Source organism: Lepisosteus oculatus, chromosome 18 (genome assembly GCF_040954835.1).
Source record: "Lepisosteus oculatus isolate fLepOcu1 chromosome 18, fLepOcu1.hap2, whole genome shotgun sequence".
In the NCBI taxonomy this organism is placed as follows: Eukaryota; Metazoa; Chordata; class Actinopteri; order Semionotiformes; family Lepisosteidae; genus Lepisosteus; species Lepisosteus oculatus.
This window is the reverse complement of record NC_090713.1, coordinates 6,977,337-7,003,395: the sequence shown is the minus strand read 5'-3', so window position 1 is coordinate 7,003,395 and position 26,059 is coordinate 6,977,337. Positions and strand designations below refer to the sequence as shown.

Below are 26,059 nucleotides of genomic sequence, written 5' to 3'. Positions count from 1 at the left end.
CAAAAAAACCAAACACACTATTCTCTAAAACAGATGACAAATTGTGAGAACCACATAGTCTATCTTGGGTATTAAAAGGAAATCAATGAAAAATAGGTATCTAAATTTGCCTCAAGTCTCTGCTGGGTGCATTGGCTGTGAAAAGGAGTTCCTTATAAGTGGTCAGGGATTGTCAAATTTCTTTTGTTATCCCACCACCACTGACCTCTAAGGCCACCTCCAGTTCCAGGTTTGTCTTAGCAAGAGACTTCTGACTGAGTAAAAGTGAGTAACTGCAGAAAATACACTAAACAACCTCACAGCCTCACTGGGGGCTCTTCAGCCTGCACAGCTCTCTAGATGTATTGAAGACACTTACCAGGTAGCCTTCATGTAGTCTGTTTGTCCTCATGTTTACTGATAGATAAACAAACATTAAAATGTTTCCAAAAAATCCAGAAGTGATATTTTTAGCTGCCAAAATGTATTTTGTTACATGATTTATATTCTAGATCAAGTGGTACTAAATCAATAGAGCTTTTTTTTACAATTTACAACAAATACAATGTTCTTATTATGTAATATCCTTCTAAAAGGATAAACATTATAACTTTTCATATGCAATATACATATTAATTTGAAAATAAATGATCAATTAAAAAATACGTTTTAAAATAAATTTTAAGTTTATTATTTTAAAGTTAGCAGAAGCACATTAAGCACATTTCCCAAAATACCCACTGTAAATTATTGAGTTAAAGACTTTGGTGCATAAAATATATATGAAGAAAGTGGAATATTGTTGTGTACTTTGCTTTGTTTTTTATATTTAGCGACCACTACCATCTAACCTAGGTCCATTAGGTATATATGACGTCATACTTCTGATTTTATTTTCCGCTACCAAACTTTTCTTTTACTTGTAAAATTCCATATTAATATTCCATATTAACTTGGTTGAAGCATACACAGAGAGAAACAGATTAAATGAAGCAATGGTTTCACTAATATCTAATGCATCACAAGTGCTACCTACAGTATCAATTATCTTTGGGCAGTAAATTACATAACGCAATGCGACACATTATTTTTAAGGTAATTGGAAGAAATACTGTGTGTTCTGAGTGCCCGGTTCTGTATGTGTTACAGAGTGTTAAAAAGCTGTATCATAATCCACATTGGTATAGCTAGCATGACCCCCATCATACAACAATGTGTGCATAAAACGCATTGTGGGTGGGCCTTGTCAGGGCTGAAAAGTGGATTAAATTTAGGAACACTGAAAGACTGTAAGAAAGGAAAAATTGTTACACATAAACTGGATGAAATATGAAATGAAGCAAAAACTTCAGACCTGGAAATGGACAGACTATTAAAGCGTCTCCAAAGCTAGTGACTGTGGTGACAGTGAGGCACAGTGTACAGTGCCTTTAATGGTTAAACACTACAATCAATACTGTAAGTGAAACTTAAACTAAGTTTTTTTTTAGCTGTCATCTCCTGATTGGTCCTCTGTGTTTCCTATAAATACATGTCCTATGCATCCAAAGATTAAATCATTTGGATTTTTCTGGAACACCAAACTAGGTCACTTCTTTGAAACTGGTAAGAAAAAGAAGGATTAAATACTAATAATTAATATTGATTTCTTCTCTCTGCATTAATGCTGTACTTAAATTGTTTTGCATTGCAACAGCAGAATAACAGAGATGCCTTTGTAAAGGAGATCTACAAGTACAGTAGGTTATTATAATAATTATTATTATTATTTGTTGTTCTTGTTGTTGTTGTTGTTGATAATCATATAAAAAGCACACAAGGAGAGGAAAGAGCAGAATTAATGCGATTACAACTAGGGTTTGGAATGCAGTAAGAATGTAAATGGGCAGACACAGAACTAATTAAATATCTTATTTTGGGGGGATATAATTCCAAAGCTTTGGGGTATAGCAAATGAAGGCCCTGGCACCCATAGTGTGTAGGTGGGCTTGTAGGACAGGAAGGAGACAAGAATTACACTAAAAATTGGGAGGTGAACAAGTGGAAACATGTAAATGCTGAGTTGCATTATTGTTTCAATGATTTAATTGCTCAATTATTATTTCAACTGAAATGATAATAATATTAGCACCAATATCAATACCAATTATCATAATATTTGCACCAAAATGACCATGCAATTGCTAAATTACATGGAACACTGTTAGTCAGAAATTACTGTAATGGTTCTATACAAAAGTGTTACTCTCACTCTCTTATTAATCTATACATATAATAAAACTTTTAATTTTCTGTATACTTTTGATTAATACAGATGAATGCAGATATTCAGAAAGATTTCATGAGGATTATAGTTTTATTTAATTAGGCACTGGTGTTTATCCCAAATTCTTAACATGGTATTCATGTCTCTTCTAAATCGATCAAAACAACCATGTAACTGTGTATGTAAATTTGAATTCTAAACACACATACAGCACAGATTGATCATCATAAATGTCACAATATCAATGCTGATTGAATGTAACACACATAATTGTATTTCAATACAGAGATGGGTGGTTCCAAATCAAAACCAACACCATACCAAGGTAAGATTAATCTTTCATTCATAATCTACAAAAAATATTAGAACAAGAAGTTCCCTCAACAGCCAAAATATTGTTTCTTCTTTCTACTTTTCACCATGGAGTTAATCATTATTTGTTCCCTGTTTAATAAGCACTACACTTATCCTATGTAGTGAAAGATAGGGTTCTAACTTAAATGGAATTAATTAAAAAAAAAACACTTCCAATTCTTGGGATATGTTGCTCTTTTATCAGAGATCACATTAAAGGTTGTTTGGCTTGTTTGAGTGAGTGTGAGTGTCTTGGAATGCATTTTATCTGTCAAACAACTGTCTGCACATCATACTCACCCCCTTACCCAGCCAACAGTGACTACAGAGAGGAACGGGGAATGGCATTAAACACTACCATGAGTTTCATGGTGCCCTAAGAACATTTCCTGAAACACAAGCCGAGCTCCTGGAATTCCGTCTCACCTTGATCCACCCAAGCCCTAATATACCCTAATATAGGAATATTTCTGAGACATGGAGGATATTTTGATACTCTTTGGCCTGCAATTGATGATGGTGCTTTTCCTGAGTCAACAGGACCTTAGGAATACAGCAGGTTATCTCCTTCCTCCTTAAAATCCAAGCTGACCTTGTGTAAAACCAGCTCTGTTTGATCTCTTAGGTTGAATTCAAAACTGGGAAATGGAAGATATCCCTCTTGAAATTATCCACAGCTACATTGTTTCCCCAGGCCTACCACTCACAACTGTAATATTTTCATTTCTCTGGGACTCTTACTTCATGTTACAGAAAAGGTATTTGTTTTTTCATGGCCCTTAACAGCTGTCACAAATATTTAACAGACAGTTATCATACTGATACAAACAGTATGATAATCACACAAATGACAATACATGCAGTTTTACTATTCTTCCTCTATAATAGCAAAAAGATATTTTAATATAATTATATATTAAATATATACAGTATATTAACTATATGGTATAATAATACCATAAAAAGTGAAGTTTTATGTGGATATAATATAGAACATGAAAAAAAAACAATTACTGTTATTATTTTCAGTATAAAAAAGATATAAGATAATAAATGTCAAATGCAGTTTAACAAAATATTCTACGATAAAATTGACTTTTAACACAATATTAAAAATGAACGGTGTCTCCTCTACTGTCAGAGGTTAATTTCCAAAAAACATACATAACAAACAACAAACAAAACAAAATAGATTTGTGAAATGATCTGCTGTAATAAAAATGGCTGATCGTTCACTCACAGATAAGAGACGAGTTGACATACTGGTAATATGCGAGAACACTTTCCATTGAGCAATTGAATCATTTAACCATAATCAAAGCCCATAAAAATAAACTTAGAGGCATCAGATGGAATCAAATATATTAACATCACTGACAATGTACACAGCTGTCTTGTTTGCACTGGGGTGAGGATAAATATACTTAATGTTCTGAGTTCTTTCTTGCATTGTCAGACTGTGAATAAATTAAAGCATTTTATTAAACAGGCATTTGTGATTTTAATCAAGGTGGGGGTAATGGGAACTCTCTATTATTCTCCCTATTATATTATAAACACCCAAAAATAAATTGAACGAAAGGCTTCGAAGAAAGAGGCGCTCTTTCCTTCTGGTTTAACAGTCTGTGCAGAAACAAAACAATCAGGTTAAACAAGAGAGTGTGGCATTACTTTTTGTCAATGAAAAAATAAAGTATTTTCATGTTGAATTAGTTGTCCTTCTTTTGGTTGGATAAACATGAATAGCATGAAGCAACATGGGCTCATTGTTATGATTTCTCTGTTATTATCGAAACCCTCAAATCGTTAGATTTTGGTTATTTTGGAAACATTTTGACATGTTACTTGTAATTGCACTGCTGTTGATATTGTAGCAATAGACAAAATGAAATGCTTGGAGTTTGTAATGTAGGGATTTCTATATTTATGTCTTAATTTAGTGGTTACGTTAGTGACAAAGGCTAAACATTCAGCTTCAGTACGCCATATGGCTGACCTTACATACATGTTTGGCCGACATTACATCTTTAAATAAACAAAAAACAAGTCATTTATTCCTTTATCATGTCCTCTCTTTGCTAGTTAATGTTACTTCACTTTGTCGGGCGTGATTTTTTTAGGCAAAAAACAGGCTGTTTACAGCCTGTTTCATGTTCTTCCTGAGATTGTTGAGCGCAGTGTCAAAATGTTTCCATATGAAAGGATTCATATGAAAGGCGGTGACGTCACCATGCTGGCAAGCCGGCTCTCACAACCTGTAATGTCGGCCATATGCGTTAGAAGATATTTAGATTAATATCGTTATTAATTTCTTTAGCATCACAACATTGTCCAATAATACCTTTCTTGTGTCTAAGTTTTAGTTAAGCAGGATTTGAGCTACAGACCATAAAAAAACAGGATTAACTTTTTTCTATCTCTTTCTCACCCGCTGCGATTCTGGTGTTAATAAAACGTGTTTACAAAGAAAGTGAAATACAGTAATACTACCAGCTATATAAATACATATACAGTATTTAGATCCTTAAATTAATATTGTTATAATTTCTTTAGATACTAGATTCCATATGTGATATTAGATCTTGTTTCAATTAAAGTTATATCACTGGGCAGAGGCCAGCCTCAGGACAGCACTGCTAGAGCACCACAACTTCATAACACATGTTTTTCCATACTGTAGTTTGAGTCTTTGTGTAAGCTGTAAGTTCTTTTTACTGTATTTCTTAATAAACATTTGAAACAATTTAATTTTGTAAACTTAACACGCATTCCTTACAGAAATAAAATAATGTTTTCTACAGGTGTTAAGCAGATTAGCAGGTTACTGACAAAATAGTGCACCGTCCACCACTGTGGATGTACGGAACTCAATGTGAGTTCTGTCTTGCATTGTCAGATTGTGAATAATAAAAGCATTTTATTAAACATGCGTATGCGATTTTAATCAAGATGGGGATAATGGGGACTCTCTATTATATTATAAACACCCTTAGACTGGACAAAAGATTTTTTTATTTTTTAAAAAAGAAATAAAAAATGAGATATAATGATGTGTTCCTGCTTAACTTAGACATTGTATGATTTTAAAAGGTATAAAAACAGGTTTCGATAGTTAATAACCACTTTTTACGTGCGAAAAACGGGTGATTTTTCTTCCTTGTGATCAGCTTAGAATCTTTGTGTTTCCCTCCGTATCACATTGGGCCTAACAACACCATTTAACTGTGACTAAATCCACAATATAGCATGGCCTCTCGTACCTTATTGCTTAAATAATTAAATTCTGAAAAGTAGTCACGTAGTTATCACTTAACTTTGAGCGTTTTGTGATATTAAGAAATACCAACGAATTCAATATAGTGTCGATAATATTTATTATCAGTAATAACGACAGCAGTAGCAGCTCCAAATTATTCGTTGTTATTAATAAATGATTTAGCTTTGAACAGTTGTGATATTTTGAAATATAAAAAATGTCAATATATAGTAGTGTCCATAACATTTGCCATTTTAGTTTTTCAAAGAAATGTGTATTTGTTAAAAGAAAACTCATAGCAACAGCTGGGTTAGATCCTCCAACCCCAGGCATAGAGGGCACATGCTTAAGCCATCATGCCACAGACGTAATCAGGTGGGAAGGAGTGAAACTGAAGCATATATATCCAAAGAAAGTGTATTATTGTGATAATTTGAGCTACAGTACATGAATATAATTATATTGCTAATTAATTTATTTAGATACGTGATTCCATATTATATTCCCTATGAATCAAATTCTAAAAGTATGCTTTTGTTTACTATGATAACGAGTGTTTTCGCAGAAAAGGTTTAAACATTATAGCTTTTCACAAACTTTATAAACTTAATATAGTCCGAAGGAGCATGTAAAAAGTTTCCAAAATAACCACATGTAAGACTTTGATGCTTAAACTGTTTAGGAAGAAAATGGAATACTAGTGTGTATTTTTTCTTTAAATTACCAATACCAGGCATGTACAGTTTACATAATATGTTTATGTTCCTAAATTAATATTGTTTGTGACCATCAGACGCGTTATGCTCCTCTTCTTTTTATGCTCAGCTACAGTACTAAAATTTCCCTTTAGTTGTAAAATTCCATATAAATATTCAATTCTAAGCAAATTAAATATGCACAGTTAAGAGATGAAATTATTTAATCTTTTCACTAATGACCAATGCACCACGAGTGCCCCTGTCGGTCATTTTGGCCAGCCAATCACATACCGCAGTACAACGCAGTGACTTGTGGGTAATTACGTGTGGTACGGGTTTGTACCGTGCATTTTGAATGGTTGCATTGGTACATTTCTTAATTTAATAATAACCACATTTTTTTGTTATTATTTTTGTTATTATATTTCATAAATATGCTGCCTGCCAGTCAGTTAAGAACAGAACCAGTTAAGGACAGTACCACTAATAGACAAAAAAGTTTGCCAGCAATTTAAATAATTTTGTGTTGCTACAGTATCAAAAGCAGCATTAAGAAGCGAAAGGATATCTACTCTATAATGTAGCTCCTGAGTCTGAGGCAATAAATAAATCATTCAAAACCCTGAAAAGAGCAGTCTCAGTGCTATGATTTAAGTGGAAACCAGACTGAAATGGCTCAAACAAGTCATTGGCTATCATATAAGACTGTATTTGATGTGCAGCCACACGTCTAAGGTTTTTTCTATCTAACTCCTGAGATAGAAATGGTAAATCATTTTGTCAGAATCCAAGCCTGGTGTTTTTCTATAGGAGTAATTGACACAGTCTTTAAGGCATTAAGGTATTTATACACTGTGATTTACCTAAAACGTGATACACTGGAATAATCTACTGTATGTTGTACATAGCACTAATTTATAAGAAAACAATGACATCCTCTTTTTCTAAATGGTTTATGACTTTACTTCAAATTTAAAGGATACATTGCCCACTATCAGTGCACACTGTAAACAACAAAAAGGCTAGGAACCTCATTTTGTAATGAGCAGCTCTTGTTTTAATTGATATTATACATGTCATGAAATGGAGAAGTATTTGAATGTATTTTTAAAGCAGTTCATGCCTCTCCTTAGTGCTGCCATTAGTCTACCACTTGTTTTTGTGTGTATGTGTGCCTCCTGTAGTTTTGTATACTAACAATGGCTGACAGTGTAACAGTATATTATCTTTTTTTAACAGATCCACTAAAAGAGGCCACCAGGAAACATTCCTTACTAGCAAAAAACAACATGGATAAGGTTTCTGAGTATTTACTGAATTAATGCATATTAGACAATCTTAAAAACATCATTACTAAAGAAAGAAGAGACTAAACAATGTTTTGTGCATGATGCATGGTATGTAGCATTAGTCCAAGTCATAAACAATGGGCGAATGTGTAGCCAAAACTGTGTGGGTATAAATATAAAAAATGCAAATTATAATTTGTGAAATAGCACACTGAAAAAATATTTAAATTGGGAAAAACCTGGAAAAACTCAGTCAAAATTAAGTGCTGTAAATTTGTTTAATATAACCAGCCAAAACACATTCAATAAAACACTTAAATGTATAGATTTAAAAATATTAATGGCAATTAAATATAATGTATATGCTTTGAAATTGTTCTTCTAAATTACATTTTCATTTAATCATTTACTTCAGTATTATCAGCAGTGAACCGACTTATAAACGTTATGTGATTTCAGCTTCTATTGTAGCGTTGAAATAACAAGTTATCTTTGTTCTCTGGCACAACAAAGTAATTTTCTGGTGTCAAGCTTCAGAAAAACATTTGAAAAAAAGTTGATTCCCGGGCACAACATCTATGACTATTTGTTTCACATATTAAATATTGTAAGTGCCAAGCTTCTGTATTTTACAGACTTGGGAAAATGAGAGCAAGGGCAAGCCTGATTGATGACCTGTTGCTGCTTTGTTTGTGCTGCTGAATTCTGGATCACCTTTCATTTCTTGAGGGAATTTAAGTACAGCCACATAAAAACAGTAACATACTGAATCACAAAAGTACTATAGACAATATAGACGGCATTGGAAATGGAATAATAATTGTGGAAGTGCTTTTTGAAAAACGGAATTTTGAAGTGGCAAGAAGATGTAGTTCTGTGATTCCAGAAATGTATCCCAAATGTATCCCAATGGGGCAGTAACAGTAGTACAGAAAACGGAGGGATATAGTGCTTACAGGTCTTTTACGATTTCTTGTTTTCAATTATCTTACAGACAAGCATGAGGGAAGCAAAAGACTATACTGGAAAGTAAGTGTTCTTTAATCTGTGTACTAAGATACAGTATAAGAAACACGTTTCTGTGTATAATTACAAAAAACAATTACACCTCTTTTCAATCATATGTTCTGAATTATTTTCTGCTTTCTTTCCTCTTTTTTTCTCATGAGGATGTGATGAGTATAAATGTACTGATTAACTGATTCTAAGCTGTTAGATTAGTGAGGTGTTTTCTCCTTGGTTGATATGCATTTCCATGTGCATTTCCAAATCCCTTATCCCTTAATATCCCTTAAATCTATAGTTTATAGTTAGATTAGAAAGATTATAGAAAGATTATCCCCACAGGCTTGGGCATTGGCTAGGATTCAAAACCAGACACAAGGCTATCCCAATGAATAACTAATGCCTCACATTGAAGAGGTTACAGTATGCAATCACAAGTTATTTTCAGAGTAATTCAAAACTACTGACATCTTTTTTAAAACATTTAAATTTAAATACAATATATTTTTAGAGCCAATATATATAATATACAGATAAAAACATTCAAAACATGCATTAGAACCCATTGACATGTTAGAGTAGCTTCCCTTTTCTTTGCTGTACCACAGTGTAGCTCGTTTATGCGATACACTGACCAAAGACACTTGTGGAGCATTTGTGTTGGTGAACAACAAGAGATCCTAAAGTCCTGAGCAGATCACACCTCAACAGTTGACCCCCTCCTCTTCTTGCGCGTCTAGCAGTATCCTTTAACCTACCAGCTGATGTCCAATAAGGCAGAAAATAAGGTGCTATATCCCAGGATATTACGAAAAGATAAATACTGACTTTAACAATGTGCCTGTTACTTGAAAACAAGAAAAATAAATATTTTTAAATGAGTAACATTAATATTAGCAATATTTTTGAAAGTTTAAAGTGGTAACAACTGTATTAGTCCCTATTCACCTTCTTGAAATTAATAAGAATACACAAAGAAATTAACAAACACGTTAACACTCAAGTTACAGTGAGATCCAGTCAGCAAAGCAAATTAGAAATTCTCCCAGATTCTTTCTAATATGTCTCCTTTTGCATTTTTAGGAACAGAAAGCGCCAAGGTTGCACATTCTTCATGTTCGTTTTATCTCCTTCCACAGGACATATGTACGGGTTTCACAGACTCTCTGTGAGGGGGAGACTAAGGCTGTTAAGCAGAGAAAAATCCAAATCCAGAAGGCCCTGAGTAATCTGAAAATTCCTTGTAAATTGGTATGGTTTTTATTATTTTTTATTTGTTTGCAGAAATACATATTCAGTGTATTTTGCAAAATGCAAGTACAGTTAGTTACTGTAAGCATCATACAAAAAACTGCATTGTTACATCCCAGTGTGTGGTCTATGTGTGTTTTTGTTATGTTCCACACTGCTGACCCTTGATTAGTCTCCCTCCTCCATTGACCCACCATTACACCACTGTTCCGTATGACATAATCATCAATCAGCTTCTCAGCCAATCAGAATGCATCTTATTCAGCATATAACATGGAGGTTTTCTGAAGGAAGAGGCCTTTTGTTTGACTTCAGTCCCGTTTTGCTTTGCTTTGCTTTGCTTTGCTTTGCTTTGCTTTGCTTTGCTTTGCTTTGCTTTGCTTTGCTTTGCTTTGCTTTGCTTTGCTTTGCTTTGCTTTGCTTTGCTTTGCTTTGCTTTGGATTTGTTGGTTTGCTTTGTGTGTGTGTATTTTTGTATAGCTTTGGCTTTGTTGTTTTGTTTGTTTCTGTTAGTTTCTTTGTACTTTCGTTTGTTTGTGTGTTTATCCTTGTTTTGCCATTACCTTGCCCTAATGTGTTATATGTTCAACTTTTGTAGTCTTTTGTACCCTGTTCCTGTTGATTACTCTTGTTTTCCCGTATTAATATTCCTAGTTCACTTGTGTTTTTGTGTGAACTTTTGTGTATAAGGTTAGTTTAGGTTGTTGGGTACATTCTACACACTTAGTTGATTTTGTATTGGTAACACTAGTTTAGTACGGGTGAGTGCCATTTGTCTTGTATGGTTGTTGGGTAGTCAGTGGAAGTTAGCTAGGGTGTAGACCATGTGTTTCGGGTTTTCTTTTGTAGTCAGGTTAGCTTTCCCTCATTTTCTTAGCCAGCTCCATTTTGTTTGTTATTTTCTTTTCTTTGGCACCACTCTAGTTCCTTACCCCTGTGTGTTGTCGTGTCTTGTCAGTCACTTATTCAACTTAAAATCATCACTTCTGCATCCACCTTTGTTATCACGCTTCCTAGTCCCTCACCAGAACCCACCTGCATCCAAAAATTATCCTAAATGTTACACCCCTTTACCCCTAGACACTTGGGGTTGTAACAGCATCAAAATCACAAAGTTATTATCAGGAAAATAAAGACATTTTATTTTGTAGCAGGTGCATTGTCATGTTAGTGAAAAGATATGACATAAGAAATTTCATTATGCTAGTTAGCATTTGTCGTAGGGGTTTATTGTTGCTGTGAATGCCACAGGCATGTTACTCCTTTCCAGATTACATGGATGCAGTTAATAGATGAGAGGGTGGTGAATGGACAGGCTTTGGGGAAAATGGAGAGTACATAAAGTCTAATAAAAGAGGCAGAGCAGAAAGGGAAAAAGTGTATGGGAAGACAAATGAAACTAAGATTTTGCAGGCTTCTGCATTGTCTGAGATAACAGTAGGCAAGGATCAGGTCTCTGAATTGTGTGCAAAACAGGCACCTTACAGGTCTTAATAGGGAAGGGACTTGTGAAATGAAGTAGAATAAGTAAATGGAAGAAGAAATAATTCAGTTTGAACCATGAAATTGTAGGTTGAGTTGGAGTGATTAAATAGCGCTGGTGGAGAGGGTGACAGCCAAGATGGAGTTACAATATTTCATGCTGTTTTAGTGATCCTAAGTGGTGATATTACAAATATCATAACAGGTTGCACTTTTGTTGCTGGTAAGTAGATTCTTGCACTGTTGTTATTTACATTAGATGCTTTCATGAGAGAAACATAATAGGAGAATGTTAAATTTAAATAATTCTGAATCTTCTTCTCTTTAAGGGACACCCTTGAGTGGAGTAGGGTACACGATACACAGTTGTAATATCTCAGTAACTTTGCAATTCAGTTACACTATTTAATAGCCTAATAATTATCTGTCAGACTCACACACTGTTTTTTATCATGCTCTTTCTCTTGCTTCTCTCTTCCTCAATCAGGACTGTGTCCCCTCTATCGCCGTGCTGGGCTCAGGGGGGGGGTCTGCGCGCCATGGCGGCTCTCATGGGGACTTTAACTGAGCTGGGGGCTCAGAACCTGCTGGACACCATCATGTACCTGTGTGGAGTGTCAGGAGCTACCTGGTGAGTCTGAGAGACTGGGCTCTGGGGTCCAGGTTTGTGCCAGGTGGATCTGTGGAATCAATATGAATTCTGAAGGTTCACATAAAGCAGCAGAACTTCTAATTCTGCTCTAATTCTGTACGATATAAGGATTGAGCTCCGACGTTTCTCCTGGTCTCTACTCTTGTTTATGTATGAATGCAGGTGTTTGACATCTTTGTACCACAACCAGACCTGGTCCTCTGAATTAGAGAAGGCAGAGAAAGAGATGGTGCAAAGACTCACAACTGGCTCGTTTAACTGTCTAAAAGCATTGGCAAGAATTATGGAGGCAGAAAAGGATGAGAACTTTTCCATCACAGATATATTTGCATCTACAGTTGTGCACGACATGGTGAAGCAGGTCAGCAGTCCTTCCTGCCTGGGTTTCTAGCATCTTTGTCATCATGTATTTGTGTATTTCTGAAAGTCTTTCTCTCTCTTCATTGATGCTTCTGAGTAAAGCGTACAGTTTAATGTGGTAAATTGTAATTACTAAAATTTATTTCCCTACAATATATCTTTGCTCAAAAATGAAATTCACTTTTTTATTTTTACTTAATTTTCATTAGTGCACACCATTGGTGTGTACAATAAAATAGGAAAGGATATAGAAACAAATTAAAGGAAATTCTGGGATATTTTATTATGATTTGATGCTTTAGCAGAAGTTTCATGCTTAAGGTGATGTGACCTTACTATTCAGGACAAGTAACTCTAAAGGGAGAACACAAGTGCTGAATCTAGATTTTTTTTTTTAATTACTAGAACTGAAAACTAACCTTTAGATAATCTCTAATTGTATACAGCTATGTGAGCCCCACTGAAGATCTCAGAGACCCTCCAAACCTGGTGGGAGTACCTGGGGAGTACCATTGCTGGGTCTTCACTACAATATATTTTTTCCAGGTGGATGAAGAACATTTTTCTAAGGAAACCGATGATGAAATGAACAACCCTTACCCCATCTTGGCAGTTGTGGACAAGGAGCAGAGACAGAAGGATGAATACGATAGAGGTAAGATACATGATGATGGATGAACATAAATCTTATTTAAAATCCTGCAGAAAGGCCATATACAGTATTACATATTTTATAGTAAATGTTAAATGTTCACAGACCGCATCGCTAGCACCTAATCTGATCTGAAAAATTATGACCAACCAGCTGCTACTGATAAAGGTAAGGAAATGATCATTAGAGCTAAACTATAAGGCTATTAACAGTCCAAAATAATTTATATTTTAAGAAACTGCCAATATGTATTAAAAAAAGACTTGTTTAACTTCTTTGATAATTGAACCCTTGGACCTTACTTTCTGTGTTAACTATTATTTGCTCTATGAAATAATATATGAACTCAACAGCCCTGGCAGGTTATACCAACAAATCATAAGAGTTTTCTGAAGTCTGAACTTTTCTGAAGAAAAATATATTTTTTTTATTCTAGTGTTATTTACCCATGTTTTCCCTTCAACCAAATAGTGTTCCTCAATTAGTTTGCGATTAAAACTATTTTCTGTTCTCTTAAACTTAAACTAAAAACCAATAAATCCTTCTGTCTCCTGGTAAAACTCAATAATTCCTTCCTGGTTTCTCTCACCCTACACAATATAAAAGATAACAATGTGCCTTCTCCTCCTTAAATACCTGAGGTGGATGATTTCCTCCATTGTGTCCAAACTCCTTAATTTATTTTTCTTTTCCATTCAACCAAGGGCTGTTTAGGACTTAGAGATTCATATCCTTCAAACTAGCCATGCATACTACCATATACCTTAATTTTATAAAGGGTATAAACAATTTTTATGGACCTCCAACCAGGATGTCACAGTTCTCATTTTCAGTACATTTTTCATATACTCAACAACTACAACAAAAGTTGGACAAGGTATTACATTAAAACAACAAGAATATTAATTGTATCTATTAACTAACAATAATAATACCATTTAATATTAGAAAAATAGACACACAAGAGTGGCCTCAGTACCTTCAAAATGGGTTTAGAGATTAGCATGGATTTAGGGATGAAAGAGTTTTTCTAGTTCTGGTACCCTTTCTCACTTCACTCTTCTTCTGCTCTTCCTCCTTTTCTCCATGTCTCTTCCTCTCACAGGGGTCTGGTGTGAGATTACCCGCCATGAAGTGGGGTATTCTGGGTATGGAGCCTTTGTGGAAACACCATTCTTTGGGAGCTGTTTTGCAGGAGGGAATGTGAAGGAGCACAGAGATGAGATGGACATCCTGTACTTGCAAGGTCTTTCTTCATCTTTGTTGTTACACTATAGATGAAGAAAAACTTTACTTGGATGCCAAAGCCTTTGATACACACAAAAGATTTTTAGGCCAATGGAGGAACTTTACCATATATTACTATTGGACTTCAGTTTATTGTGTTGGGCTTTTACATAATGTTTGGTAATGGTGATAAGACATTCCATGTGTTAGATTTGCATTAGGAAATTAGGGAAATTAATAATTTTATAGGGATGGCTGTTCCCAGGTGCACCTAAATTATCTTGAATGAAAGAGATGCCCATGGTGACTCCACTAACCGCTGATCACATAATCTATGTAAACTTTTGGTTCACAGAGAAGGGTTTCTCAACTCCCATTGCAGAAAAACAACAGAAACAAAACTCATCCTGAAACTAGGTTCACACCTCCCCCTTTCTCTCAATGACTGACTTGTTTTCAAGTAATCTTCTCTATTCTCATGCAGGTTTTGACTTCACACCTTTCTTCACCCTTCTCCACTTTGCACTTTCTGAGCGGCCTCTTTGCCCCTCCCTCCTCCTCTCCTCTCCCAGCTTTTGTTCTTCTGTGCTATTTAATCTTTGCTGTCTGCCCTGTCTTTCTCACACCTGAAGAAGACTTCACAGCCGGAACATTGTGTTTTCTCTCTTCTCTTTTCAGCATGGAATAAACCTTTTACTTGCTCCTTTGCAATTTAGGTTAAAACAACTATCCTTTTTCTGTCTTAGAAATGGCCTTGTTCATAGTAGCAGCCTTGTATTAACTGCCGGTAAAAAGAAAATGGCTTTGATTGAGTGAGGATTTCCACTTTTACTTATTGGGTTAAAACAGGGACCATCAGCACGGTCTGTTTGGCATGTAGGCTTCTATATATCAGGAACCATATATGTGCAGATTTTCCAGCTCCGCTACAAGAAGTGATCTGTTACACAAGGGTAGTGAATTAAATAGTCTGATTGTTTCCATGCTGTGATTAAGTGACCTCAAACCATTTTCATTGCTCTCTCTCTGTTTTTTACTATTTCCTCAGGACTGTGTGGCAGTTGCTTCCCTGACTTCCAGTACAATATAGGTATAATTTTAATATCTTGTAAGTAATGAATGTGCTGTATGCTCTCACAATCTGCATCTACAGATGCACCCATTCAGAATGTGCAAGGTATGACAAAAGTACAGTGCAACAGCTTTTTAGTTTTCCAAATAATCTAATATAGGACTGCAGCACTCTGTAGAATCCTTTATATACTGTGGGTCTGCTGTGTTCTTCACAGTTCATCGTATTTTAATAATAAAAATCAAATGTGTATTAACCCATTAGTGCTTTCCTGAGCTATTCATACTGTACAATAATACGAATTGGTAACATAATTTTTCTATTTAATGCAATGTAATTGTGAATAAGTAGTAATGTATTATTTATTATTAATACTGTGTATAATGAGATAATTTTATTTTAGATTTTGTCTTAACTATATTATATATTGGTTTTAAAAACTTTGTATTAAAAGCAAATAAGCATAGAAAACAGGAGCAGTTGGACAATGACTTTAACTATGCTTAATTAGAAGTATTTTAAGACAGAGGCAGTGAGTGAGCCAGACAGTAGGTAAGAGAGAGAAAGAGAAAGAGAAAGGGCAGTGGCTGGGAATTCCACCAGTGAGAACTCCACCACTTAACCAAAACATCACCTTGCTTTACAAACTAAATTAAAAATTACAAGTGTTTCATTTTCCATTACATTGCAAATAAGCCTTATATATAGTATATAAATATAGATTGTATAACCAACACACAATTAAAATGTACTGGAACAAGTAATAGGTTTATTCCATGCTGAAAAAAAGAAGAAAGAGAACACAACGTTTTGGCCGTGGAGCCTTCTTCAGGTGACACCTGAAGAAGGCTCCATGGCCGAAACGTTGTTCTCTTTCTTCTTTTTTTCAGCATGGAATCAACCTATTACTTGTTCCTTTGCAGCCTACGCATGCTGACACAGCTACCCACCTGAAGTATTAAAATGTACTGTTATGTACTGTACTTAGAAAACCTTAAACTGTTTAAGCATTTGTCTGATTTTTATGTTGCAGAATGGATTTGCAATCAGTTGTTAAAAGGGAACACCAAAGAGACTAAACAAAAATAAGATATGAAGGCCATTCAGGGTGAGTTTTTGAACCTGGGAAGTATAGAACAATTTGAAGAATTACAGCCAAACTAAAATCTAAATTAACACAAGATACATTTATTAAACATAAATTGTGCACAAAACATATACCAGTCTGCCTGAATACAGGCAGCAGACCTTACTGTGAGGGTTATCAAAATACAAGGTATATAATCCCGAAGAGATGCAAACACAAAGAGATACACAACAGAGAATATATTTCAATATATCGTTCGGCTATACCATATCTAATCAGTGTCATTACCCACTGTTAGACTAGACTCGGAAGTAAATACATTACTCATGAATTAAATTGATAACAACTTGTGTTGAGGTAACAATTAAATTCTCAAGACGCAACATAGAACATGGGGTTTACTTATTCACTGTGTATGGATTTGGATTTCCTGGCACGAACACCAAAACCAGCTGACAGGCTCTGTTGCAAACTCTGTCCCAGCAGTCATCCAATAGGCATCGTCTCGGCGTCCTCTGGCTACCAGCCACGGATGGAGGAATCTAACTGCGGCACGCAGTGCAGTCGTTGCTCCCAGGGGTCTACTAGTAGTCTGGCTGACTGGTAGAAAGTCTCTATGCACAAAGTGTGACCGCGGGTCCTCGCAGGTCATTCTATTGCACGGGAAGAAAACTGGTTCGTTCCCGGTCCAGCGCTGCTTCTGAATAAGCTATTCAGGTTGTCGATGAGGGTCCAACTGTAGGCTGCCGTTAATCAAGCGGAGCATTCACGTTGGTCTTTGCAGAATTCTGAGTACGTCCGGGATCCTCAGCCTCGTGCTTAGAACAAAGTCCAAGTCCCAGTGCAGACAACACCGGTTGTCACGTGATTGTCTCTGAGGGTGCGCGAAAATGGCCAAGGAGAGCCCCGACCTGAGCTTGTGCTACCTTTTTGACCAAGACACAGATGTGTGATGATTGGTTGAGAGTTTGGTGGGCATTGGAGACCCACGTGGTGTTACCACGCCCTGCCAGTCCCTGATTGGTTGACCAAGGTGAGAGATGAGTCACTTACTCCTGACACTTAGGAATGCAGTCCAGATTTCCTCTGGAACTCCCTAGACAGATAGGCGCCAGGGATGACCATTGATCATTAGCTAAGCGCATCCCCGTTTGGGAGTTGTTCCTTATCAAAAGAAAACACCTTAAATCGGCCTGCATGAATAACTTCTCTCTGGCTGCACCACAGAGATGAAGAGAGAGATGGGGCCTCATTTAGGAAAGCACAGCAACGCTTAATTCTGTCTTATTAACAAGCATTGCCACTACAATGTAATGAGATAAACTTTTAATTGCAGATGAACATCATTATTTATTGGATGTGAAGGTACTTATTAAAAATTCTGAGAGAGTCAGATTTCACTGTGGATTAAATAAATAGGTTGTTTCTGCAGACCATTGGATTTGAGGTGCTGTATTGAAGATTAGAATGAGAGTCAGTAGGATTTTTTTGGATAGTGTTGTTCATGAGGAGCTTGAGAATGTGATGGAAATGTCTAAGTATAATATACTCTTAGCTATTTGCCTTGCAAAAATATTGAGACCTTTGCACAGATTTCATGGTTTGTTGATTTTAAGCTTGCACCCACAAAACTTTGAAGTAGCAATTCATATCGTAATACTCTGCTTCACAAATTAAAAGCAATAAATGAAAAGAAATAAGTAAATAGTTAATTTTAAAGAAAATAGAAAAGTTTCAGTTTACAGAAAAATTCCACCAGAGCCTCACAACATTGTCCAAAAATACTATTCTTGTGTCTAATTTTTAGTTAAGCAAGATTTGAGCCCAAAAAAAGATTCACTTTTTTTCTATGTCTTTCTCACACACTGCGATTCAGGCACAGAATGGTTAAAAAGAGGTCAGACAGACAGGGAGGAGGGGTGAAACTGTTACCTGTACTGGATAAAGTGGTTGGAAAATAGGTGGATTTACATCAATAAAAAGCTTTCCAATTTTAATGCGATATAGAAGATATTATTCATAATAAATTACCGGTCTGTAAACAGTCTGTAACCATCTGTGGATGGTCTGTAAACTGAAAATATATAGAGCAGTCATGTTGTTTATTGCCTCTTTTTTCACTTGGAAGAACATTCCAATGTTAATGCGACACTGAAGATATTATTAATAACGTTTTAAATCTGAAGCTGTTAACTCTACTTCACACCTGCATATCAAGATCATGGTTTCAAAATAAAAAAAAACCATCAAACCATAGGTTGGATGACAATGTCATGATTCTTTCACAAGGATGTGAAATGTGACAATTTGTTGGAGTTACCATCAAGAGTAAAACGCCAATTTCCCACTGCATTCTGGGGAGTGTTGTTTGGACCAGAAACCTACATCTTGTCTCCATCTATCACTCTCTCACAATTCATCATGCATGAATGAGTCAAATTAAACTAAAACATGTTTACAAAGAAAGTGGAATTCAGTAGTACTACCAGCTATGTAAATACATATATTTAGATCCTTAAATTTAAATCGTTATTAATTTCTTTAGATACGTGTTTCCATATTATATTCCCTATTAATCAAATTCTAAAATTATGCTTTTGTTTACTGCGATAATGAGCGCAAGTATTCATGGAAAATGGTAATCACTTAACTCACTTAACTTTGATAGTTTTGTGATATTTAGAAATACCAACAAATTCAATATAGTGTCGATATTTATTATCAGTAATAACGACAGTAGTAGCAGTTTGAAATTATTTGTTGTTATCAATAAATGACTTAGCTTCAAACATATTGTGATATTTAGAAATATAAAAAATGTCAATATAGTGTCCATAATATTTGCTATTTTAGTTTTTCAAAGAAACGGTTATTTGTTTCTTTGAAGCAGAATATATCCAAAGAAGGTGTACTACTTTCTTTAGTAGCACATGAATATAATTACATCATTATTAATTTCTTTAGATTCGCGATTCCATATTATATTCCCTGTTAATCAAATTTGAAAAGTATGCTTTTGTTTACTGCTTTAATGAGTGTATTCGCAGAAAAGGTTAAAACATAACTTTTTACAAAGTATATAAACTTAATACAGTCAGAAAGAGCACGTAAAAACGTTTCCAAAATAAACACATGAATGGAAAACTGGTGTGTATTTTTTCTTTAAACTACTAATACCAGCCATATACAGTTTACATAATATGTTTATGTTCCTAATTTAATATTGTTTATGAGCATGTTAAAGGCATGGTGAGATTCTCAAAACTTAAACGTGATCGGATTGACGAAATGCTGTTGTGTTATTTTTTGTCCACTACTATTGCACCATACACCATACCATACCATAGAGGCCATTAATCTAAATGTATAACTTGTCAAAATAATACTGTGTGCCTGAAATAATTTGTATTTGTAAAGCAAATTATTATGATGGCTTTACTATAAATTATTTTTTTTATTTTTCTTTGCAGTTTTTGCTGACATTTGACTTTTCACCCATGAAAGTTCTCAGTGTGAGCATTCAAGTTTGGATTTTAAATGTTCACTTTCATAATGCGTATATATCAATTTTAATTCAGTAAAATGAAAATGGGATTTCTAGGTACTAATTTTACAAAAAAATATGGATAATAAAATTTTAAAAACTCATACAGAAAAGAAAACAATAGTTATTTACAGATTTTTTTCTCTTGGCTATTATGTACACTGTCAAACATTTATGTGAAGCAAAACAGGTAAATACTGTATACAGTATATAAATCCAACAGCATTACAGTATGAACCAGTCTCAGTGAAGTCTGTAAGTAATGTTTTCTTTTTTTTAACTTGACTCTCCAAGCATAATGTATTTCCTATGCAGTATGATCATTTATCTCCTCTTTGTCACTCTCAGATTTCAGTATTTCAGTTTCATTTAGAAAATACGGAATTTTGGTAAGTCATCATGGAATTATTTTTCCCTGAGAACAGAAACACATGGTATGCAATGAAACTAAGCAGCAATTAAACCAACATTGTAGCAATTATGTTTAGCAATTGTAGGAATTTTTAACCTCTTAATCCAATACAAGGTATCAGAGAAGCCAGAACCTATCCTGGCAAGCAACAGGCTCAAGTCAGGATATACCCTGGAAAGGTATATTGCATTGCAGGAAAAACATACTCACATAAGCACCTGTTTTTCCCAGAAGCCAGATGGCTTACCACTACAGTATGTCTTTGGACTTTGGGAGGAAACTTGAACACCTGGCAGAAACCCTCACAAGCACAGGGAGAGCATACAAGCTCCATGCAGAGAACACCCCAAGTCCAGGATTGAACTCAGGGCCCCGGCACTGAGAGGTAGCAATGTTAACCACCATTGCCACCCTTTTATATATAGCAATTATGTTCTATAAGATACGTTCTACAAATCACATTTAGAATACTGTGTTTCATAAAAAGAATGCAATAAATTTACACAGTTTGAAATACTGCAATAACAAATCTTACTTATCAGCATCTTTAATCAAAGGATGTTCATATTCACATTACTGATGTCAATATGAAAAGCTGGGAACCAAGCTTTTATCATTGAATTCAACTTTTCAACAAACGTATTTCCTTAAGGATTAAATCACGTGTACAGGTAAAAACCAGGTTCTAATGCAGTACTTCCTTTCTATCCCTTCAGATTCACTTGAAAAAATGGACTTAACACCTGATTTGTTCAAGAAAATCTTCGCTCTCATTTTAAGCTGGACTTGGGGAACCAAGTACAACTTCCTGTATAAATACCCTGACACAGGTTAGAATATGAACAGCAGTGAAATACATGAAATGGTGATCAAATATTATATAGAAATATAGTATAATGTGTTAATAAAGCAGCATGCGCCGACCAGTTCTCAACATTGGCTTTTCTGATGTTCCTGTAGTTATAGTTATAGTTATAGTACAAGAATGTTCAGTTGGAGATCAAAAAGACATGCTTATAATTTTTTTAATACTGATGTGAATCATCCTGAAACAACATTGTATAAACAGTGTAATAGAATAAATGAAAATGATATTGTTTCTTAAGAAAAGATAAAACACACCTGTTATAAATTACATGATTATTATGAACACAAGTACCAAAGCAATGACATCAATATTTTTGCCTTTTATTTCCTGTCCAGCAAAAACTCTCCCTGAATATCTGGTCAATAATGAGAAGATCTACTTGGAAGATGCTGCTATTGCCAATGATTGTGGCTACCCATTGGTTTTGAGGAATGACAGGAGAGTTAAGCTCATTCTGTCATTTGATTTTTCTAATGAAGACTCATTTTTGGTAAGACGCTGTATTGGAAATCACAATATTTATCAGTTCAGTATAGTGAAGTCTTATACAGTATATAGGCTCACATGCTTTGCATCAAATCATCTTCTCCCTTAGCCAAGAATGAGATAAACTTATGTGATACAGTACAATGATACAGTATGTGACACAATATATTAAAAGTCACCAACCACTTCTCACCTTTCAGTGTTGTGCAGTCGTGTATTTCTTAAATGGTTTTATTTTTTTCATGTTCAGAAGTGCAAGAGAAATTATGCCCTAATACAGTGTGACTGAGCATACTTTGATGAAATTATTACTAAACTAAAACAGTACAGACCTTTTGCTATACTAGCTGGATAGAGCTGTTCATCTTCTCTCTGTGCCTTTTCCTCTCTTCTCTTTCCTTAACTCTTGACACACCCCCATCCCTTTCGCAAACCTCTCTGCTGCACTCCTCTCTCTACTTCCATCCCAGACTGTCACTAAGGCAGCTAAATACTGTGAGAAGAACAACATTCCCTTCCCACCCATTCCACCAGTGACTAAGGAGGAGAAGGAGTGTCCCTTAAGCTGCTACGTTTACAGTGCTGATAAAACCCCCACAGTCATGCACTTCCCTCTGTTCAACAAGGACTCCTGTGAAAGTAAGTGAATCAGACCCTAATCAAACCACTTACCTTGTCATCAGGTTTTCACCTCAGACACCTGGATATTCTGTACATCAGTTGTCAGTAGAAACATCTAATAGGTAATTATGTAATCCAGTGCAAAGAGACCAACAGAAGTAATGTGAGCATGGGAAAAAATTATCTATCCAACCATCAATTTTTAATAACTTTACCCATCGTGGCTTAAAATGAGTTGGAGCCTAAGCTTGCAGGCACAGGACATAAGGTGTGACTATACCTTTGAAAATGCTAGTCCAATGCTGGGCAGACACGCATTGTATTCAGGGGTAATTCACAAGTGTCAGTTAACCTGTATAAGAATTGGCTTCTGAAGGTATCCAGTATAGCTTGTTAAAATAATTTGTGGAAACACCAGCATGTAAAGCAACACAGTGGTCTATTTGTGATGAGACTATCTTTGATTCAGACACAGGCAAATGTGGTGGTTTGATGGGTTTACTGAGACAATTATTAATTGTAGCAGTAATCACGAGGTTGTTCGTTGGGGCTTTTAGAAAATCAATCGTCAGAACAACTAACAACGCACACACACGGGTTCAATACACGGGATACATTTATTAATATAACTGTGCACCAAACATATACTAGTCTGCCTGGATATGAGCGGCAGATCTTACGGTGAGGGTTATCAATATACAAGGTATATAATCTCGAAGAGATGCAAACACAAAGAGATACACAACAGAGAATATATGTCAATATATATCGTTCGGTTACCAAATCGCTAATCAGTGTTATTACCCACTGTTACTCTAAACTCAGAAGTAAATACATTACTCATGAATTAAATTGATAACAACTTGTGTTGAGGTACAATTGAATTCTCGAGACGCAATGTAGAACATGGGGTTTACTTATCCACTGTGTTTGGATTTGGAATTTCCCGGCACGAACACCAAACCAGCTGACAGGCTCTGTTGCAGCCTCTGTTCCAGCGGTTGTCCAATGGGCGTTGTGTCGGCGTCCTCTGGCTACCGGCCAACCAGTCGAGGTGCAGCTCGGAGTAGGACGGGCGGAGGAATCTAACTGCGGCGCGCAGGGCAGTCGTTGCTCCGAGGGGATCTACCAGCAGTCCGGCTGGCTAGTAGAAAGTCTCTATGCACAGAGTGTGACCGCGAGTCCTCACAAGTCACTCTTTTGCCTGGGAAGAAACTGGTTCGTTCCCGGTCCAGTGCTGCTTCTGAATAAGCTATTCAGGTTGTCGACGAGGGTCCAACTGTAGGCTGCCGTTGATCAAGCGGAGCATTCACGTTGGTAGAATTCTGAGTACGTACGGGATCCTCGGCCTCGCGCTTAGAACAAAGTCCAAGTCCCTTTGCAGACAACAGCAGTTGTCATGTGATTGTCTCTGAGGATGGGCGAAAATGGCCAAGGAGAGCCCAGAACTGAGCTTGCGCTCCCTTTTTGATCAAGACCCAGATGTGTGCTGATTGGTTGAGAGTTTGGCGGGCATTGGAGACCCACGTGGTATTACCACGCCCTGCCAGTCCCTGATTGGTTGGTCAAGGTGAGATATAAGTCACTTACTCTTGACACTTAGGAATGGAGTCCAGATGTCCATTCGGCACTCCCTAGACTGATAGGCGCCAATGGATGACCATTGATCATGATAGCCAGGCTTAGCTAATTGCATCCCCGTCTGGGAGCTTGGTTCTTATCACAAGAAAACACTCTTAAATCAGCTTGCATGAATTCTTTCTCTGTGGCTGCACCACAGAGATGGAGGGTGAGATGGGGCCTCTTTTAGGAGCATACCAACGCTTAATTCTGTCTTATTAACAAGCATTGCCGCTACACAAGCAAAAGCTTAAACAGATTTTTTCTTGAAAAGACAATGTATTTATTGTGATCATAATGATGTGAAGTTATTATCTTATATTTATAACTCTGTAACATTATTCTATAACATGTTTTTGTTCCAGTTTGAGTCAGAGATGCCAGTGCCTGAATTTGTCTTTTTGATTATTGTAATACAAAGCTGCTAGTATGACTAAACAAATGATCAAGTAATAGGTTTATTCCATGCTGTGTGGGTGACATCTGAAGAAGGTTCCACGGCCGAAACGTTGTGTTTACTTTCTTCTTTTATTCAGCATGGAATAAACCAATTACTTGTTCCTTTGCAGCCTATGCATGCTGACGCAGCTACCCACCTAAACAAATTATCTGTTATTAAAATGCAGAAGCATATCTCTCCTGCTTTAGCTTCCTCACAATAGATTTGTGTGGATTTTATAATAAAATTGAAAATACTGCTGCTCACCACATGGGTTTACTGTTACTTGTCTTTGGACTCTGGTCTCTATTTCAAAATGAGGTCCTATCCTGAGAGATTATGCTTAGTGTTTTGTCCCTCCGAGACTACAAAATAAGGTTACAGATCGATCGAAACTTTTACATCTGGTCTTTAAACATACCTTTTTATACTAATTTTCTAATTCTTTTAACAACTTGTACTGTTTAATCTTATTTTTATGTTTCTAATGTGTTTTGCTTTTAGTTTGACATATTTAAAGCACTTTAAATTGTCAAGACAAGAATGATTATTCCATCATAATTTTGTCTTCTTTCAGGCAAGGAAAAAATTGTTCAAATGAAGAACATTTAGCTAAGAAGAATGTCAGTCTCAACAAAGATAAGATTATCACTGAGATAAAGAAGGCTGTGGGTGCAAAAAGAAAGAAGTGAAACCAATAAAACCTACACAATGAAAGAGTTGGCATTTTAGAGAACATTTTTAATCTGAGGGTTTTTTTGTTAAATCAGTAATTTTATAGAAATGGATGCAGTTAGATTGTTCATTGCTTATGATTTAGGCTTCTTATTTGCATATGTTTTAAAACAGCATTTGTGGAGTTGTATTGACAGATACAGATTAAATACACCTTTATATAGAATGTGAAATTAATGATAAACTGATGACCAACATATTAGGATAGATATAATATTTCCCTTGATGCTCCTGATTATATATTTCGAGATACGTGTTGATTTTATCTGAAACCTCTGATGCAGTTTGTTGATTTTGTTTTCAAACATAACATCATTTTATTAGCGCTATACAATTTCTTGCATTAGGAATTAGTCTTTTCTTTTCATTTTCAAACAGTATTCTGAATCTGATTTTTTAATCTGAAAAGATGCTTTTTGTTAGCCAATGCACCTCTCTGTTCATCATATCTGGTTTAAAAGATTAAAGAATCCTAAATCTATAGTATAGAATTATTAAAAGGTTTTGAAAAAGTGAAGCAACAAAAAGTAGACTTTAGAGGGAATTTGTAAATGGAGTTCATGGAATTTATGGGACAAAGACAACTCCCACCAATCATCTGTTCACTAGTGTATACATACTTTATACTTTCCTGTATAATATACCCCCACTGTCAACATCATTGCAGCTTTCTTTATGTTTTTTTTTATAAGACAGGTTGTATA

General features: G+C 35.5%; 1 protein-coding gene across 9 annotated transcripts; it reads left to right on the top strand.

Moving 5' to 3' along the window:
• Positions 1 to 1,523: 1,523 nt before the first annotated feature.
• Positions 1,524 to 25,231, top strand: LOC138216038 (cytosolic phospholipase A2 gamma-like). 9 transcript variants are annotated; one of them, XM_069180552.1, is made up of 11 exons: positions 1,524 to 1,584; positions 2,532 to 2,570; positions 3,225 to 3,357; positions 7,793 to 7,851; positions 8,837 to 8,871; positions 9,987 to 10,098; positions 12,068 to 12,211; positions 12,395 to 12,593; positions 13,139 to 13,247; positions 14,350 to 14,490; positions 15,520 to 15,861. In XM_069180552.1, exons 7-11 carry the CDS (start codon positions 12,120 to 12,122, stop codon positions 15,585 to 15,587), a joined length of 609 nt encoding a protein of 202 aa, XP_069036653.1. In that variant the 5' UTR covers positions 1,524 to 1,584; positions 2,532 to 2,570; positions 3,225 to 3,357; positions 7,793 to 7,851; positions 8,837 to 8,871; positions 9,987 to 10,098; positions 12,068 to 12,119; the 3' UTR covers positions 15,588 to 15,861. The 9 variants fall into 9 exon arrangements, 7 of the variants coding, with proteins under 7 accessions (XP_069036653.1, XP_069036651.1, XP_069036655.1 ...); XM_069180553.1 differs by lacking the exon at positions 1,524 to 1,584 and adding an exon at positions 1,667 to 1,718; XR_011182462.1 differs by lacking the exons at positions 3,225 to 3,357; positions 12,068 to 12,211; positions 12,395 to 12,593; ... (1 more) ...; positions 14,350 to 14,490; positions 15,520 to 15,861 and adding exons at positions 16,577 to 16,651; positions 21,303 to 21,416; positions 21,790 to 21,944; positions 22,411 to 22,579; positions 25,198 to 25,231.
• The last annotated feature ends 828 nt before the right edge of the window (positions 25,232 to 26,059 follow it).

Excerpts from the sequence above, each read along its gene's own strand:
- LOC138216038 (XM_069180550.1), top strand. The coding sequence starts at position 12,120 with ATGGCGGCTCTCATGGGGACTTTAACTGAGCTGGGGGCTCAGAACCTG. Across the intron at positions 12,212-12,394 it reads GGAGTGTCAGGAGCTACCTG|GTGTTTGACATCTTTGTACC; the intron begins GTGAGTCTGAGA and ends GTATGAATGCAG. Across the intron at positions 14,491-15,519 it reads GGACATCCTGTACTTGCAAG|GACTGTGTGGCAGTTGCTTC; the intron begins GTCTTTCTTCAT and ends CTATTTCCTCAG.